This window comes from Primulina tabacum, chromosome 8 (assembly GCF_025594145.1).
Source record: "Primulina tabacum isolate GXHZ01 chromosome 8, ASM2559414v2, whole genome shotgun sequence".
NCBI classification, from domain to species: domain Eukaryota; kingdom Viridiplantae; phylum Streptophyta; class Magnoliopsida; order Lamiales; family Gesneriaceae; genus Primulina; species Primulina tabacum.
In genome coordinates, this window is record NC_134557.1 from 3,682,185 (window position 1) to 3,699,260 (window position 17,076).

Below are 17,076 nucleotides of genomic sequence, written 5' to 3' on the forward strand. Positions count from 1 at the left end.
CATGGCAACAGGTGGGGCAGGACCAGGGTCGAGAAGATGAAGAGGAGAGATCGTGATTAGAGTGGAGACTTCGAACTTTGATGTTGATAGGGTTTTGGACACTTGATGTTTAGTGTTGAACCTTAGTTTTCGATAAATGTATATTGTACTAGATTCGTACTTTTATATACTGATATGTATATTAGATGAATTCCATTACGTTCCACATTTGTATAAAAAAAAAATTTAGACCCAGATTAATTAAATTGATCCTATTATCCCAATGATGATTAAGAAAATGATTAGCGTCCGGGTCCTCACAGCCGTCATCTTACGAATAGTACTTAGGATGGAATCAAAGTTTTCCCTCCTGCTAAACTACGCAGATGGCATTGAAACAGACATAAATACCAACGAGCTCCACCAAAACCAACATGTACATTAAATGAATAATAAAATCGTTCTTACAGTACCAAAAATGTTTAGTAATATAGGATGTGTGTGAACTTATTAAAAATTTTAGATGTACATTAAATGAATAACAAAATCGTTCTTATAGTACCAAAAATGTTTAGTTATATAGGATGTGTGTGAACTTATTAAAAATTTTAGATTATACTTTACCAAAACTACATGTATAGAAACTGAATTTCACTTCTTGCATCTATGTATTTACATTTATTTTCTTTGCATCATATCAATTGTTTCTCTGTGAATTTCTTTTAATTACATGATACTAAACTTTTCTTTCTTCTTACTATGAGCTCCAAATAACTTCTATTCATATAATTTAATTACTTTTATTATTCCCTCGTTGTAGTAATCTATTCGATTGTCTTACGAATTAAATTAACTCTCATGTTTAAATATCTTTAAAAATTGAGGTTACCAAATTCATAACTATATCAACTAAATTCTTAAATAAAAAACTGTATATCTGTTGAGATCCTCCTGTCTACAATAACATGTTTTCAATTTTTTTTATTAAACTAAGGTTTTATGTGCTCTTACCGATTGTTTAATAGATCATATTACAGTTAATATTTAATAGATCATTTTCTTAACTATTTGCGCTACTATAATTCCTTCTACTTTCACGTTTTTTATTTTCTTAAGCGCAATTCCAACTTGAAATAATATCCGTGTAACTACAAATATAAAAAGAAAAAATCATTGTAATCATAATACATATGGCTTTGACCAAAAAATTATAATATTCAAGGCATTTGTTCTGGTTAACTAAATCAGTTTTTAAATAAGAGCAATAAACCTTTTATACATTACAATATGCACATACTTTTTAACATGATTAAAATGTCAAAATTTACATACTCTTAAATTTATAAATTTATACATATAACATTTCATCTTATATCCGAACATATCGCACATAAATAAACCAATTTACCTCATTTTTTTAATATATTACAAAATTCACTTCACATTTCTCATATTTAACTTTGACACAAGTTATCTCCCAAATTTTGTTTCTTTAGCATATATACTTGACACGATTATTTTTTCATTAATACCTTAAAAACTTGCAATGTTTATCGTTAGCTATATCATTTAATTACGAAAAAAATTACTACCTTTTTTTAACTCATATTTACATATTTATTACCCATTAACAAAAAAACAAATTATTAAATAAGACCTACTCAATTATAAACACATGTGTACTTCCTATTAAAAAAAATATAGATGATCAGATGTTGATCTATAAACCTGGGTGAGACACCTCAAGAATTGAGGTTTCCTTTCCTAGTATTATATAAAGTAAGTATATTATAAAGAGCGCAAAGTGAGTATCAAGTATGAAATATCATAGTTATCACAATATCAAGTTTTAATAAGTAATAATTTTGATTTTTTTTTTTTGTTTTGCTTTTGATACCTAAATATTTTTGAATTTGTAGTAAATAACAAGGTTTTGCATAAAAAAGTTTATTTTTTTTTCATCATTCAGCACATCGTTCCGTGTAGATGATCAGAAATTTATTGATTGTTTATATATGTTTCTACCAATGATTAATGTCATACATTATTATCTTATCAAATATATTTATTTATAATATTTATACTATGCATCATTCTATCCACGAACCAAACTGCGACCAAATCAACGAGTATTGGTCTCCAAAATTTTCTACGAGCATATGTTACTGCAAATTTACTAGAATTCTAAAGCGTGGGTAGGAAGGAAAAGAAGATATCATGGCAACTTCAAATTAAAATCAAGAAGCAACATCATCAAGATATAATCATTTGACCTTTTTTGGCTTTAAATTCACCTATCCAAGCAGTATTATATTTAATTAAGACTCCAAATTTTGTACAAGTTTTTTGTTTTTTTTTTAGTAAAAGTTTTACCCCAAAACACCATAAACCATTAAATTATAACAAGTGTTTTATGATAATCATGGATTTCTCTGTAAGCCTTGTCAAGTTTGCACTATCAAACTTAAAAGATAAGCAAATATGGCGTGAGGATTTTAGTAATGGCTGGTCTTGTGGTGGTGGGGTACGCACATTCCAAATGGGTCGGCAGTAATGCCATTAGAGGATGATCACTGCTAGGCTCTAGGAGTTGGATAATATTCTGATTATTTTCATCTGTCGATTGGTTAAATATTTTATAGAAAATCACAATGAATTATAGTTTTTAAGAATAATTTCTCCATTTTATAAAAGTTGAAGGTAATACAGAGAATGTTTGAATTTTTAAAAAGTGTCTTTTTCTTAAAAAAAATGAAAATACTTTTCCAAAAGTCAGTTAATATGACTTTCAGGCTTCTAATTTTATTTTATTTTTTTATCATTTTAGTTTTCAAAACACACAAAAAAAAAAAAAAAACGTGTATATATATATATATTCTATTTTTAAAGTCGACTTAGCCAGATTATTGTAATGCATGTTGGTTGGTAAAGATTTGGTGTTGCAATGTATTTTGTTGTGTGCTCAACTCATGGGCATGGTTTGTGTACTGCATGCGAAGCGTGGGAAAAGAAAAGAGAAGGTTAAAAAGATAATGGACGGTTAAAGGGACAAAAACTATGAATATATTTGAATTTTTTAGTTTCACAAGATGAATTAGTTAATTTTACAACGAGTTTGGTGCTCTTATAAATTCTTGTTTGTATCATCAAACGTTTCTCGTGAAGAACTTCCTTTTCAACACTTCAAGTAAGTCGCCACTGCACATTTTTCAAAACCTCGTATCCATTTCAGGCACAAATTTGTCTCTTTGTTTCACCAAATTTCGAATTTAAACATTCCCTTTTAATGATCAATAATCTTTATTTGCTCCTGATAGATGATGATCAAGGCAATTCAGTTACTTGTGGCTGTTTTTGGGTTGCTGAATCTGAATGGGATCGAATGCAGGAAATCAAGAATTTTGAACTCATTTGAGTATACCGCCATTAATTGCAGAGTTCACAGTGCATCAATAGTGGATTTTGGTGGGGTTGGAGATGGGAAAACAGACAACACAAAAGCTTTTCAAAAAGCTGTAAATCACTTGAAGCAGTACGCATCAGATGGTGGGGCTCAGCTTTTTGTTCCTGCTGGTAAATGGCTGACTGGAAGTTTCAATCTTACCAGTCATTTTACATTGTATCTTCAAAGGGATGCACTCCTCCTTGCATCTCAGGTGAGTTACAATTTGCCAGAAACTGTATAAATTAAGTTGTTGGGGACAACTGACATTCCGGATATAACATTATTGGACGTGTTTCTATTCAATACTTCAAGTAGTTGGTCTGTGCAATTATTTCTGAGCATCCGGTCCTTAAGTGTAGACTTGAGTTATTGTCAAGAACCCGAGATAAAATCAGATATGTTCTGTTTCGATGTGATTCCGTTTTGTTTTTAATCACAAGTATTAGTTTAAAGAAGGTGACACCATGTGAGAATTCGAATTTCATGTGTGATCTTTCAGGACGTCAAGGCATGGCCAGTGGTCGCTCCTTTACCATCATATGGTCATGGAAGGGATGCAGCCGGGGGAAGGTATATCAGTCTTATATTCGGAACAAATCTTACTGATGTTGTTATCACAGGTATGAATGTGCACGTGTTTTGGCTTCACTTTTTTTTTCCTTATATATATGGTGGAATTGGAGGATATGAAATTGGAGATTGTGATGCCTTTTACGTTGTATGTATGTCAGGAGCGAATGGTACCATTGATGGCCAGGGTGTTCTGTGGTGGCAGCAGTTTCACAAGAAAAAACTTAAATACACCAGACCTTACCTTATTGAGATCATGCATTCAGATAAAATCCAGATATCTAACTTAACATTTGTGAATTCTCCATCATGGAATGTTCATCCTGTTTACAGCAGGTACTTGTATTAAGTGGCTTGAATCAGTGTTCAATTTTGGATTGCTTGCGGGTTGCCTACCGTGTGTTTAGAAGTTTCATATCATTATTCATTCGTTTGCCACATATATGCAGCAACATAATTATACAAGGCATTACAATCCTAGCTCCAGTAACATCTCCAAATACTGATGGAATAAATCCAGGTTTGTGACTTTCTCAGCCCAAAAAAAAAAACGAAAAAGGAAAAGATAAAAGTCAACAACTTGTTGATGTCAACATTTGATCAGAACACACCAATTCTTGAATTCAGGCTTCTAATTTCTTTCACATAATAATGCAACGTAGTTTCTTTAATGATGATGTTTGGTTACACATTAGATTCTTGCACAAACACAAGAATTGAGGATACCTACATTGTCTCTGGAGATGACTGTATAGCAGTCAAAAGTGGGTGGGACGAATATGGTATCCGCTATGGTATGCCAACCAAACATCTCATCATCAGGAAACTCACTTGCACTTCACCATACAGTGCTGCAATAGCATTAGGCAGTGAAATGTCAGGTGGAATTGAAGATGTGAGAGCACAGGATATCACAGCAATTCATACCGAGTCCGGAGTCCGAATCAAGACAGCAATAGGTAGAGGGGGTTACGTGAAAAACGTATATGTGAAAGGCATGAATTTACACACAATGAAATGGGTTTTTTGGATCACCGGGAACTATGGCTCTCACGCAGACACTCATTATGATCCGAAAGCATTGCCTGAGATTGAAGGGATTAACTTTAGGGACATTGTGGCGGAAAACGTGACAATGGCTGGAAGGATGCAGGGGATTTCGGGTGATACATTTACCGGGATTTGTATTTCAAACGTGACGATAGGGATGGCTAAGAAGGGGAAGAAGTATCCATGGGGCTGTGAGGATGTTAAGGGTATTAGCAGTGGCGTAGTGCCGCGTCCATGTAATCTTCTGGTGGATCAGGGTGTAGGGATAGTAGGGATGTGTGACATTCCAGCAGACAGTTCGGCTATTGATGCTGTGGAGTTGCAGAAATGTTCTTATATAGGATAAACTGAAGTGAGGTAACATTTCTTGCTCCTTTCATAAAGGCTGTCTTGCTTGTAACCTTAAAAGAGAGTGAATAAAATGAACTACTGATTATGGAAATCTTGAATGTCAAGGCTGTCTTGCTTGTAACCTTAAAAGAGAGTGAATAAAATGAACTACTGGTTATGGAAATCTTGAATGTCTCAGTACAGATTTTTTATGGTGGAAGTAAAAAAAATTGACGTTCAGACTCGTCACACTTATTTTAAGAATTTATGTGATTCATTATGCCACGCCTCGTGCGTTTTAAACATAACTTCAATCCAGACCTGTTTCAAGTTGACCTTAAACATAATTTATCATTTCAATAACATTAGATAAAAAGTCCGAACTATTACAAAACAAACACACAAGAAATCACAAGCTAATATTAATAGCACCATAAGAAATCACAGCACCATACATTTTAATACATAAAACCAGAAAAATAAAAACAACAACGCTATACACTTTTGTATATAGAGGAGCTTTCATACTCATCAATCACCTAATAACTTGGTTTTTTATATTGTTCTTAAGCGGAACTTGGTCAAAGATGTTACTGTCGGTCCTAAGGTTATAAAGTAAAGTGTCACGCCCAGTGAGAACAATTTGGAAGAAACCGTCTATTACCTTAGCAAGCAGATCAAGTTCATGTGAAAACTCTTTCGCTGATTTTTCTAAAACCAACGCTGCTTTTTTCAACCCCTCGCATTCAACAGATTCCTCACCATCTCGCACAAAGGGGAGCACTTTCTTGGCACCCATATCAACAGTTTCTAGCTCTTTCAATACCGTCTTATTTCCGTTAGAATATATGCTTCTTAATTCAGTATTCACAAAAGTCTGAACCTTTGTAAAAGCCGTGGCCCACAGACAAGTATCTGGAACCTGTAGGTCCATCAACTTATTCGAGGATCCAGAGAATGCAGTCGCAAAAATGCTGCATACAAAAAGGGTTATCACTTTCACTCCATACATAGCTCGCATCAAAACCATTCCCTTTGAAGAATTCTTAATCTTTGGCAGGTCTAATGTTTGGGAGAGGCAGTCCATGACACAGAAACAGTTATCAAGTTTCGGATTCTTTGAGCCAATGTGCTTACTCCATCCATCCAATGAGGAACATGCTCGAACGAAGTGATTTGAAGAAGCATTGTTCAAGTGATGCAAGACACATTGAAGATAAAGATGGCCATGTTTTAGTCGACTAATTTCAGAGCTGAAAGAATTGCAGATGTCAAGTAACTTCACACTGTCAGAGAAGTATAAGTCGATCCATTTGTCCTCCCAATCACAGACAGGAAGTTCAAGGGCCATGATAAGTGATTTTATGTCTGAATGAATTTCACAAAGCGATTCCGTTGCCATTCTCATCCATGACAGGTGGAGGACATCTTCCTTATCTGCTGGCTTGAGCTTTTTAAGCCTCTCTGCCAATGACTCCTCGAAATCATTCAACAAAGCAAGGAGCTTTGGGGAAAGGTACGACGAACCCTTTGGTAAAATTGCTCGGAAGGGATTTCCAAAAGACAGAAAAGGTTTGTGTGGTTCCTGTGGACGACTCATTTGAAAATTTTACTGCAAAATAAAACAACAAAACACAAATGAAAAAAGCAGCAAGCAAAGTTCTCTAACCAACTGTGTATATGTGTGTGTATATATTTATGGGGGAGGGAGGGAGGGAGGGAGGGTGCACGGCAAAAGGAGAGGAACATGATGGAGTAAAGCAAAAAAAAGTTGCAAGAAATAAAACTTATCAGGTATAATTTCAGCTCAAGTTTTTTCAAAATCAAACACTATTAGAATCATGCAATTTTGCACAGCTTAAAAAGTACAATCGAACGAACAAAACCAAGTGTTCACTAGCTCCAAGAACAAATCATAGCAGCATATTCTCAAATCAGGAAAAGCCAAGTTGAAGGATAAGCAGAATACTTCCATCCTGTCTGGGCAGTAAATTTGTAAGACTCAATTTGTCTACCCCAACAACTCAGGTTTCCACATGTTTCACTGGAAAGGTTGCCGTGGCCATGTGAGCGGATGCTGACATTGCGATGCTAGCCCCCCCACCCACCCTATACACCCGATTAACCCGAACAATGTATATTAGTCGTATGGCCATTCTATCCAAATGGAGGGGCATTACAGTGAACCATGGGTCCCCAATCCTATGATGGCAATCAGCCAGAACATTGCAGCACGAGGCACTTTCATAGTCCTTAAAACAATGTTGAAAGAGGCAGTTAATAAATACTAAATACAAAAAAGATCAATGTGCTCATAGTTGTCAAAGGCGAAGGCGAGAGGCGCCACCAGGCGAGACGCCCAGGCACTTACGTGCACCAGCTTTGGAAGTAAGTGCATCTAAGTGAATTTTTTTTAATTACTTGTTTAAAACAAAAAGCTCAAACCCAACCACCACCAGCAACCCAACGCCCCCATGCCGGAATCAGAATAAGAGAGTTCTGAATAGAAGAACGAGGTGATGACATCTACGTCTAAAACAACCAAAAAGACCGATTTCACATCTTTTGGATGAAGAGAAAGAAAAAATTGATGTTGATCAAGAAAATGATGAAGACCAAGTGGATACAAGTCCAAAAGTTCTGGGGACTCTGATGATTCGATGAAAGAAGATGAACTTGATTTGGATGATTGATGAATTTTACTCATGTTACTAATTCCTATGAACTTATTAATTGTTTTTTATTTTGTATGACATTGTGACCTAATGCGTCTTCCGCCCTTGACAACTATGTATGTGCTGAAGGATGATATATGAATCATATAAAGGAAATAAATCGTGTACATATCATAACTTTAATTCATTACATAATTTACAGCTAATAAAAAAGTTGCACGCATCTAAAACGTCCATAACAAAATATTCAATGATTCAATCCAAGACAGATATGAACAATAAGTACAAAATAATCAAAAAACTTCTGGTACACTAAACAAAGCTTCAGATCTTCACGAATTAGAAAGGTCAACGCCTAATTCTCCCATAATTTTAAAAAACAATCTGAGTTTTTAATTCTGAAAAATACGATTCGAACGACTATAATATTTCTTGAAATAGTGGCCAAAAACAAGAATATACATACGTAATCAATAACATAAACCACATAAGGTTAAAAACGAAAACCAGACAAAATACTCACCAAAACTGTCAGATCTACACCGATCAGAATGCAAAATACCATGATTTTCCATGATATTCCCAATTAAGCTCAGGAATTGAGAGATAATTAGCCGCATATACATCACAGCACACGAAAAACAAATAACATACATATACAATTACGTAAATATACAGACTGGAAAGCCGTACCTGAAACAATACCAGGGGACAGGTTGAAACTTCAAAGAAAATATCCGAGGAGGCAACTTTCGTGTGTTGCAGTGTTGTTGCGTTTAAAGAAAATCTAGGGCAAGGCAATGACCGTTTCGGACATGAGACACGTGGTGAAAAGTGAGTGGAAGTAAGTTTTAACGTATTTGGTTACGGTGGTTGTGCATGTAGCGGATCCGGATGGGATGGGTGGAAGGCTGGAAGCTGACCGTTGGCAACTAGGTAAGGTCAGATTAAGGCGTGTTTGCTTGGGAAAAGTGGAAGTATATATCTCCTTTTAAATATTAATTTACGCAAATCTGGATTTTTTTTTATATGGCATAGTGGTTTAGGAATTTTTTTTTATCAAATTAATCTTATCACTAGATTCATATATCCTTGATAAAACGAATATTTAAAATATACATGAATATTTATTTAATCTTGATTCACAAAAAATTATGAAAGACTTCTAACTTTTTTTAATGGCCTCGTACTTAAATTATTTTTTCAATCTGCACTCATTTCTCCACTATTTAATACATCAACTTGTATATATTTTAGAGTTGAGATTGAGAAATGTCACACACACACACGCATAAAACATGCATTCAAGAACTTAACATTTTATAAAAATTGCACGAACACTCTCTATATCACATGTAATGTGGCGAGTTGAAATATTTTAATGATATTTTATATAACAGTTATCAAAATGACAAGAGAGTAGAACTGTTGGATATAAAACTTAATTTTCTACAAGTCATATTTCGGGACGACTAGATTAGTTTGGAAGTTATATTTTATAACCAGACTTTGCAAAATCGAGCTGGATAACACATATACAATAATCAACAGTGTCCGGTTAGAATAAATAATGTCTGAACTAGTCTAACCGACCTAAAATATGATTTGTAGCAAATTGAGTTTTCTTTCTAACTGTTTGCTCGCTGATCATTTTGATTATTAATATATGAAATACTATCAAAACACTTCAATTCGGTAGATTTTTTGGTGAGACAGAAGGTCTTCCGAAAATTTTTATAAAAAAATAAAAGTCTATGACGTGTACTTAATTTTCGAGTAGACGAATTTTTATCTATGAGACGAGTCGATACCAATATTCACAATAAAAAATAATACTCTTAGTATAAAAAATAATATTTTTTCATGGATGACTTAAATAAGAAATATGTTTCACAAAATACGACCGTGATATAATCTTACACCAATTTTTACCTTATTTTTCGCATTAAAAAAAGGATACGCTTTCGATATTTCAACGAGTGTTTGGTACAAATAACGCGTATATAACCCGTCAAATTTTAATCTGTTTCGGGTTGGCTTGACCCACTTTCGAATTTTTTCTCGTGGCCCGGTCTTTTCTTTTCATGCCAACTGCATTCCAATTTCCAAAGACAATTCTACCAAATTGGAAGCTCCCTGCAATGGCGACGGCGGTAAACTCCATATCTGTCACTTTCTCCCTCTACATCTTCTCCCTCTCACTCGTATGCATCGTCTATGCCTTCTCTCCTGCCGATCATTTTCTTGTAAACTGTGGCTCAAGTGCTTCCGAAACCCTGGACCCGGACCACCGAGTTTTCACCGGGGACGATTCCGGATTTCTCTTCTCGACACGGACGAGTCATTTGGTGAAAGCTGATTCACAGCTTGATTCATCCTCTCCTTTGTATCAAACAGCTAGAGCCTTCAACCGTCCAGTGCATTACGCGTTCCCGATTTCAGACCGTGGGACCCATCATTTGGTACGCCTCCATTTTCATCCACGTTTTACGAATAATTGTTGTAATTGTTTTGAGGTTGAATTCCATGTCGTGGCGAACGGATTCTTGTTGCTAAATAACTTTCGAGTGCTGAAAGGTGATGGTCTTCCCATTATTAAGGAGTTTGTGATTCCTGTTGAATTGGGAAAGCTGGAAATTTCGTTTATCCCGTCAGAAGATTCGAAATTCGGGTTTGTGAATGCGATAGAAGTGATATCTGCTCCGAAAGATTTGATTGCTGATGTAGCACAGTACGTTGATGGCGGAAAAGTTGAGTGGATTGATGGGTTATTGAGAAATGGGTTTGAAACTGTGCATAGAGTGAATGTCGGGGGATTTAAAGTGACACCCTTTAACGACTCTTTGTGGAGGACTTGGGTAACTGATGACAAGTACCTACAAGTGAGAGATGGTTCTGAAAAAATTCATTTTGGTGGTCGAATCCAGTATCAAATGGGTGGGGCTAGTCGAGAAGTAGGGCCTGATAATGTTTATAATACTGCTAGGATTATAAAGATCTCAGGTGATTCGACTCCAAATTCAAACATAACGCTGGCATTTGAAGTGGAGAAGGGTTATAAGTATATGGTTCGGTTGCATTTTTGCGATATAGCTAGCGTGTCCTCAGGCATGATTTATTTCAATGTGTACATTAATGGGAATTTAGCTTATGAGAATCTTGATTTGTCGGATGTTTCAAATAGACTGCTGGCTTCACCATTTTATGCCGATTTTGTGGTTGATGGGGGGATATCGGGACATTTGGTCATCAGTGTAGGGCCATCAAATATGAGCTTGCCACATGCGGTTGATGGCCTTGTCAATGGAATTGAGGTATGGAAGATGAACAATTCGATGGGCAGTTTTGGTGAAGAGGTTTCTGCAGAGTATGTGTGGAGGAGCTGGAGAAGGGGACATGCTGGTGTTTTACTTCCCTTGGCTGCTGCAGTATTCTTGCTGCTTACTGCCTCTGTTCTTATGGTGAGGAAAAAGAATGGTTATGTGGGATGGTCGCGCTTGCCTGTAGATGTTTCTGAAACTAGTATGAAGTTTGGCAATCAGTTCTCATCTGTTAAAGCTTGACGACCTTGTAGAATCAACATGTTTTTTTGTTCTGCACAAAAAGATTGGAATTAATGCTCTCCAGACGGTACTGTCGTGTGAAATACTGCTGCTGTCTTTTGCTGTAAGTAGTCATAACAGATGCAATTACATATTCAATATCTATTGTGTTATTTCCTTGGTGTGTATGATATGTTAACTGCTATGTATTGTAACGAATGTATTGAGATAGATATGTTGATCAGATACAAATGCTTTATCCGGTGAGTGGATATTTCTTTATGTTCCAAATGCTCTGAAGCATGGAATCTCTTTATGCAAGTATGGTAGCTGATTTTGCTTGAGATTTTACTCAGAAGCAAGCATATTATAGTAGAAGATATCAAGAAGTTGCTGATGAATTACATCTCTTTTATTTTTTCGCCCTTTCAGCACAGGAATTGTTTCTAATCAAATTAAATTATTTAGGCTCACTTGATTGTAATAAGGTTGTGTCTTTGCTCCTGTCCGCGCGGTTGCAAACCCTTTTATACTCTCTCTCCGTTTTGTGTGTGTGCATGTTTAGAAGGATGGGGGAAATTGGGGAGAATAACATCGGTCACTCCCGCATTGTGATGAATTATATGGGGGAAAATTGATCACGGTTAGTATTTAACCTGAGGGTAGGTGCAAAAGGTTGGCTCTTTATTAGTTCGTTGTTCCCGTGTTAAATGCTTACGGTTAAGTTACGTAGGCACTCTTAAAATTTTGTTCTAAGAATATATATAGCCACAAGGTTTGAATCATGACTAGGTATCATATAAGACGGTTTCGTGAGACGGGTCAACATCCATATTTAATTGAGTCGAATTGGAGATCAGTTTCATAAAATTGACCTATACGACTATCTCACGTAAAGTTTTTGTGTTGAATTATTACATTGATACCATTGAGATGTTAACTAAACCTCAATGTTGTTTGTACATTCGATCAAATTTTTCTAGTGTTATCATTGTTAGTGTGATCATTGTTATTGTGAAGAGCAGAAGGTATATTTCTACTTAGTGTGATCATTGCTACTCTCATCTCATGTTGGACTTTGGTTTATGATAATTAAAAAATTATTTTACATTTTTTGAATTGGACTTATAATTTTTGGCTGTCTTACTGCAGCCTGTCGACACCTAGCGTCCAGGTCGATTTTTATAACACTGTAATTTGCGTTCATGGTTGGTTAAACATCTCCATATTGTCCATATTGTCACTGTGTAACATGGAAAACATCTCTGGCAGAAGTTTGAATTTGTTTGCAACCATCAATCGTTTAGCATCCATTAGTCATCTTGAATGTGGTCCCTTTTTTGTCCCGTTAATCATATCATATCGGATTCTGGTTGTTTTTAATGGCATAATCTCATCTTTTTCTTGGCCCTCACTGTGTAGCCTAAAGTTTTTTGAATTCTACTTTTCTTTCATGGTGGAGGATATGGTTTCCACATTCACCACTACAGTAAGGTACTGCAGCCATTTTTCACGATCTGGTGGAATAGATGACATCTGTGAGATACATATTTGAGTGATTAATAATAAAGCAAGTCTTTTTTAAAAATAAAAAGACTATTTTTATAACGATAATTTTAGACATAAAATAGGTTGTTTTTATTTGTTTTTTAATTGACCTATTTCTGAAATTAAAAATAAATTTTTATTTTTCGTTGTTTTTGTATATCTCGAAACAATGAACTGTCAAACATCTGACATAACTTATTTATAGAGAGAATAATAAAAAAAAATTCAGAACCAGATAAGATAAACATATATATATATATATATATATATATATTTATATTTATATTTTTGTAATTAATAAATGTGTTTAATTGCTTTTATTTACTTGGAAGAGAAACATACAAATTTTTTTTATTTATTTACTCGTGTCTTTTCTATATATCAACAGCTAAATTTTGTTTTCATCTATATTTTTCAGGAACGCACTTGTTTCTGCGATTTACCGAGAAAGAGTATTTTTCAAACAATTACACACACTTTATGTAAGGCCCGAGATTTTGTTACTGTAATCTGAGATTAATCTGAAATGATTTATTTATTTATTTAAAGATGATTATAGATGGAACGGATCAGATCGGGAGAGCCGAAAGAAGGAATCACATTAGGTGTGAAGAATATAATCGGCGCACATGCGCGGCTTGAATGCGCGCATATGCGCGGAACGTCTAGAGAGTTCGGCGCACATGCGCGGCGGAAGGCGCGCATATGCGCGAGTAAGGGAAGATGCGAGACAGAACATCTCGCGCATATGCGCGAGAAGATTTATGCAACAGGCAGCCGGGCAGAACTACCGGCGCATATGCGCGCGGAATGCATCATGAAAATTCGCCACATGGTGTCTTGGAATGCAACGTGTATATATATATATATATACCTTGCAATTATTCAGAACAAAAAGGAACGAAGGGAGAAAGGGAAGCTTCAGAAAAAGAAAGAAAATCCTTACGCCTTTTGTGAGAAATCCGTCTATCTGTTTTTGAATCCGACTTCAGTAGTGTGTTCCTATCGACGCAGGCTACAACTGGGCGTAAGTTTTGTTACGTTTTGATAGGTTTTGAAATTATGATGTTGTCAGGATTAAATGGAATTCATATATGATGTGCTTGACATGTTAGACATCATAGAATCGAAGTCAGATTAAAGAATAGACTGTTTATGAAATTGTTATGAATTTCAGAGTTGAATTAATTGAGATTCTATATCAGAGTTGTGTTATTATTCAGATTATGAGTTGTACTGATACTAGTTATGAATTCTGGTATTATATCTGTGATGTTGAGATAGACGGGGTTATCGTGACTGTATTGTTATGCTGTCGAAACATCAGTAGATTGATATTGATCAGATTCAGTATTGATTGAGATTGATCAGATTCAGTAATGATTTCGATTGTATCGTGATATCATTGATATGAATTAGATTGTACCTTGTTCAGATATGGATCAGATTATATACCGACTTGAGTATTGATCAGAACAGGTCTTAAATTGAGTTATATACTGATATGATATTTATATGATTGTCATTATCAGATTTGGATATGGACAGATTGGGATACGAGACTTCGTCTTCATCAGACCGAGAAGACAAATGTATAAATTGATGTTTATTGGGAGATCGACTTGAGTTAGATTCTACTCAAGTTTCCCTAAACCACATACTTGTATGGTATTGTTTTTATACCTTTATGTTTTACTGATTATGTTTATTCTATTGACATAGAAAGTAGAAAGCAGAGAGCTATTGAATAAGAGTCATTGACAGAGGGGCCAGATTATGACAGAGCCGTCACTGACCCATTGCACATTGTCAGAATAGGCATAGTCTTGGTAGATACTCCAAGACACCGGACGTTTGGTCATATCGATGTGATTATGAGTAGAGCCGCTCTTATCATAGATATTCGATATAGCGAGGGCCAAGTCCGTAAATAGGAACGTAGCAATTACAACCACCGCGAACGTAAGAGATAGGTGGGAGATTTGTTACATACCTATTCACCGGGATCCCTAGATTAGAATGAGAGATGAGTCGAGTCTTAGATATCGAGACTAGAACTTGATTTACAGATTTGTATTGATTTATGTTTCGTAGATTACGATTCATGTTTTATTTATAGACTGGTATTGATACATGTTGTTTGATTATGCTACATGTAATAAGATATAATTTCATGCTTTTATGTTAATTCAGTTAACTGCATGTATACATTATTTATACTGAGATTTATTCTCACCGGAGTATCCGGCTGTTGTCTTGTTTGTATGTGTGCATGACAACAGGTGGGACAAGATTGGGGTCAAGAAGACGACGAGAGAAGACGAGTTTAGAGTGGTGACTCCGGATTTATTGTAGACTTGGTTTAATACTTGAAATTTAGTAGTTAAACCTTAGACTAGTTTGAACTAGAAGCATGTTGTACAAGATTTGTATTATTATACTGATTTGTATAATAGATTGATTCCATTACCTTCCGCATTGTAAAAAAAAAAAAAAATTAGATCCTGTTTATCTTAATTGATAATTAAATCCCAAAGATGATTAAGATGATGATTAACGTCCGAGTCCCCACACTTTACTCCCCAAAGAACTCAATGGTATGTTACCTAACAAATCTCAATAGAAGAAAAACAAGGTAAGAAAAAAGCTCTGTTTCTTGTTTGTTCTTTTGTGCATAAGATAAACCCGCAGGCGCAATCCTGTCGGAACAGGACAGTCTCGTATGGAATTTCGCAACAAATGGCTTACGCATATTTTACCCTACGATTTACCTCTTGGAAAGTTTAGATTCATTTTTCTTCTCTTAAAAATAAAAAGGGAAGTCCTGGCATCTTTCGTGAGCGGAGTTTTCATTGAGGAAGCGTTCGAAATTATTGTATCGATTATAAGTTAGAAAATGGACAAGGTCTTTTATCTTTTATAGACGGTCTCACGTATTTACAATAAAAATTAATATATTTTTATTGATGATCTAAATAGAATATTTGTATCACAAAATTGATTCGTAAGATGGTCTCACATGAGTTTTTGTGTAAAAAATATATATGTTCAAAAAAATCAAATAAATGAATTAAAAGAAAAATGGATTGTTTACCAAACACGTGGTGACACACATCAAGCACGCATACGACGATTCTTGGATTCACAAAACCACACACACTTTTTTCAACAGTATTCTTTTTACAAACAAAAAAAGAATATTTGAGGTCGATGGAACTCGGGAAGGTCCATATGTATAATAATTGTTAATGAAAGAGTTGACATTAATTTATAATGCTTGTGTCAACCTACCTATATATATATATATATATAAAATCAATTCTCGCTTTAGGGTTCCAATTATTTTGTGCTATCATGCGTACTAGACAATCTATCCCTTCATTAGATTATTGACAAACATTCCTTGGTCGTGTTAAGTATTTTTATTTTTGTCTTTACATTTTGGTCTAGTAGTTTGCACTTTTTTTAAAAAAATTTATGGTCATTTTATCGGTTAATGACAATTTTTTTTCAATTTTAATCTTTTTCATCAAACCGCTGACATTACACGGGAAAATGTTGATATAACATCGGAAAATGCTGACGTGACATCAGATATTGCTCACGTTAGTACTAAGATGAAAAAAATAACTAAAATTGAAAAATAGTACAAGTTAACATACTAAAATTGAAATTGATTAATAATATGATCAAAATAAAAAATGTGCAAGTTACGAGACAAAAAATGTTTTTTTTCCCCACGTCTATGTGGAATGTTTAATAATTTGATTTTGTATAGGACTTTTAAATAATTAAGATTAATTATTTACAGGAAGAATGACATAAATTTCCAAAGTAGCCAAAAAGGTGCTATAAAAACCTCTAAATGACGTACAAACTTGTAGCATGAAACATGCATTTAATCAACGGAGTGAACAAAATCTATGTGGTACTTATT

At 34.8% G+C, this 17,076-nt stretch overlaps 3 protein-coding genes across 5 annotated transcripts; 2 read left to right on the forward strand and 1 right to left on the reverse strand.

Moving 5' to 3' along the window:
* The first annotated feature begins 2,982 nt into the window (after nucleotides 1-2,982).
* On the forward strand, nucleotides 2,983-5,486 carry LOC142553046 (putative polygalacturonase). The gene is made up of 6 exons (XM_075663032.1): nucleotides 2,983-3,166; nucleotides 3,297-3,635; nucleotides 3,924-4,044; nucleotides 4,156-4,330; nucleotides 4,444-4,514; nucleotides 4,690-5,486. Exons 2-6 carry the CDS (start codon nucleotides 3,297-3,299, stop codon nucleotides 5,388-5,390), a joined length of 1,407 nt encoding a protein of 468 aa, XP_075519147.1. The 5' UTR covers nucleotides 2,983-3,166; the 3' UTR covers nucleotides 5,391-5,486.
* A 291-nt stretch (nucleotides 5,487-5,777) lies between these two features.
* Nucleotides 5,778-8,947, reverse strand: LOC142553047 (protein BPS1, chloroplastic-like). 3 transcript variants are annotated; one of them, XM_075663034.1, is made up of 2 exons: nucleotides 8,743-8,947; nucleotides 5,778-6,986 (listed from the first exon to the last, which is right to left on the reverse strand). In XM_075663034.1, the coding sequence occupies exon 2, from the start codon at nucleotides 6,972-6,974 to the stop codon at nucleotides 5,910-5,912; it is 1,065 nt and encodes a 354-aa protein (XP_075519149.1). In that variant the 5' UTR covers nucleotides 6,975-6,986; nucleotides 8,743-8,947; the 3' UTR covers nucleotides 5,778-5,909. The 3 variants fall into 3 exon arrangements, with proteins under 3 accessions (XP_075519149.1, XP_075519148.1, XP_075519150.1); XM_075663033.1 differs by lacking the exon at nucleotides 8,743-8,947 and adding an exon at nucleotides 8,573-8,734; XM_075663035.1 differs by lacking the exon at nucleotides 8,743-8,947 and adding an exon at nucleotides 7,344-7,483.
* A 1,243-nt stretch (nucleotides 8,948-10,190) lies between these two features.
* LOC142554300 (putative receptor-like protein kinase At5g24010) lies at nucleotides 10,191-11,612 on the forward strand. The gene has a single exon (XM_075664985.1). The coding sequence runs from the start codon at nucleotides 10,191-10,193 to the stop codon at nucleotides 11,610-11,612; it is 1,422 nt and encodes a 473-aa protein (XP_075521100.1).
* The last annotated feature ends 5,464 nt before the right edge of the window (nucleotides 11,613-17,076 follow it).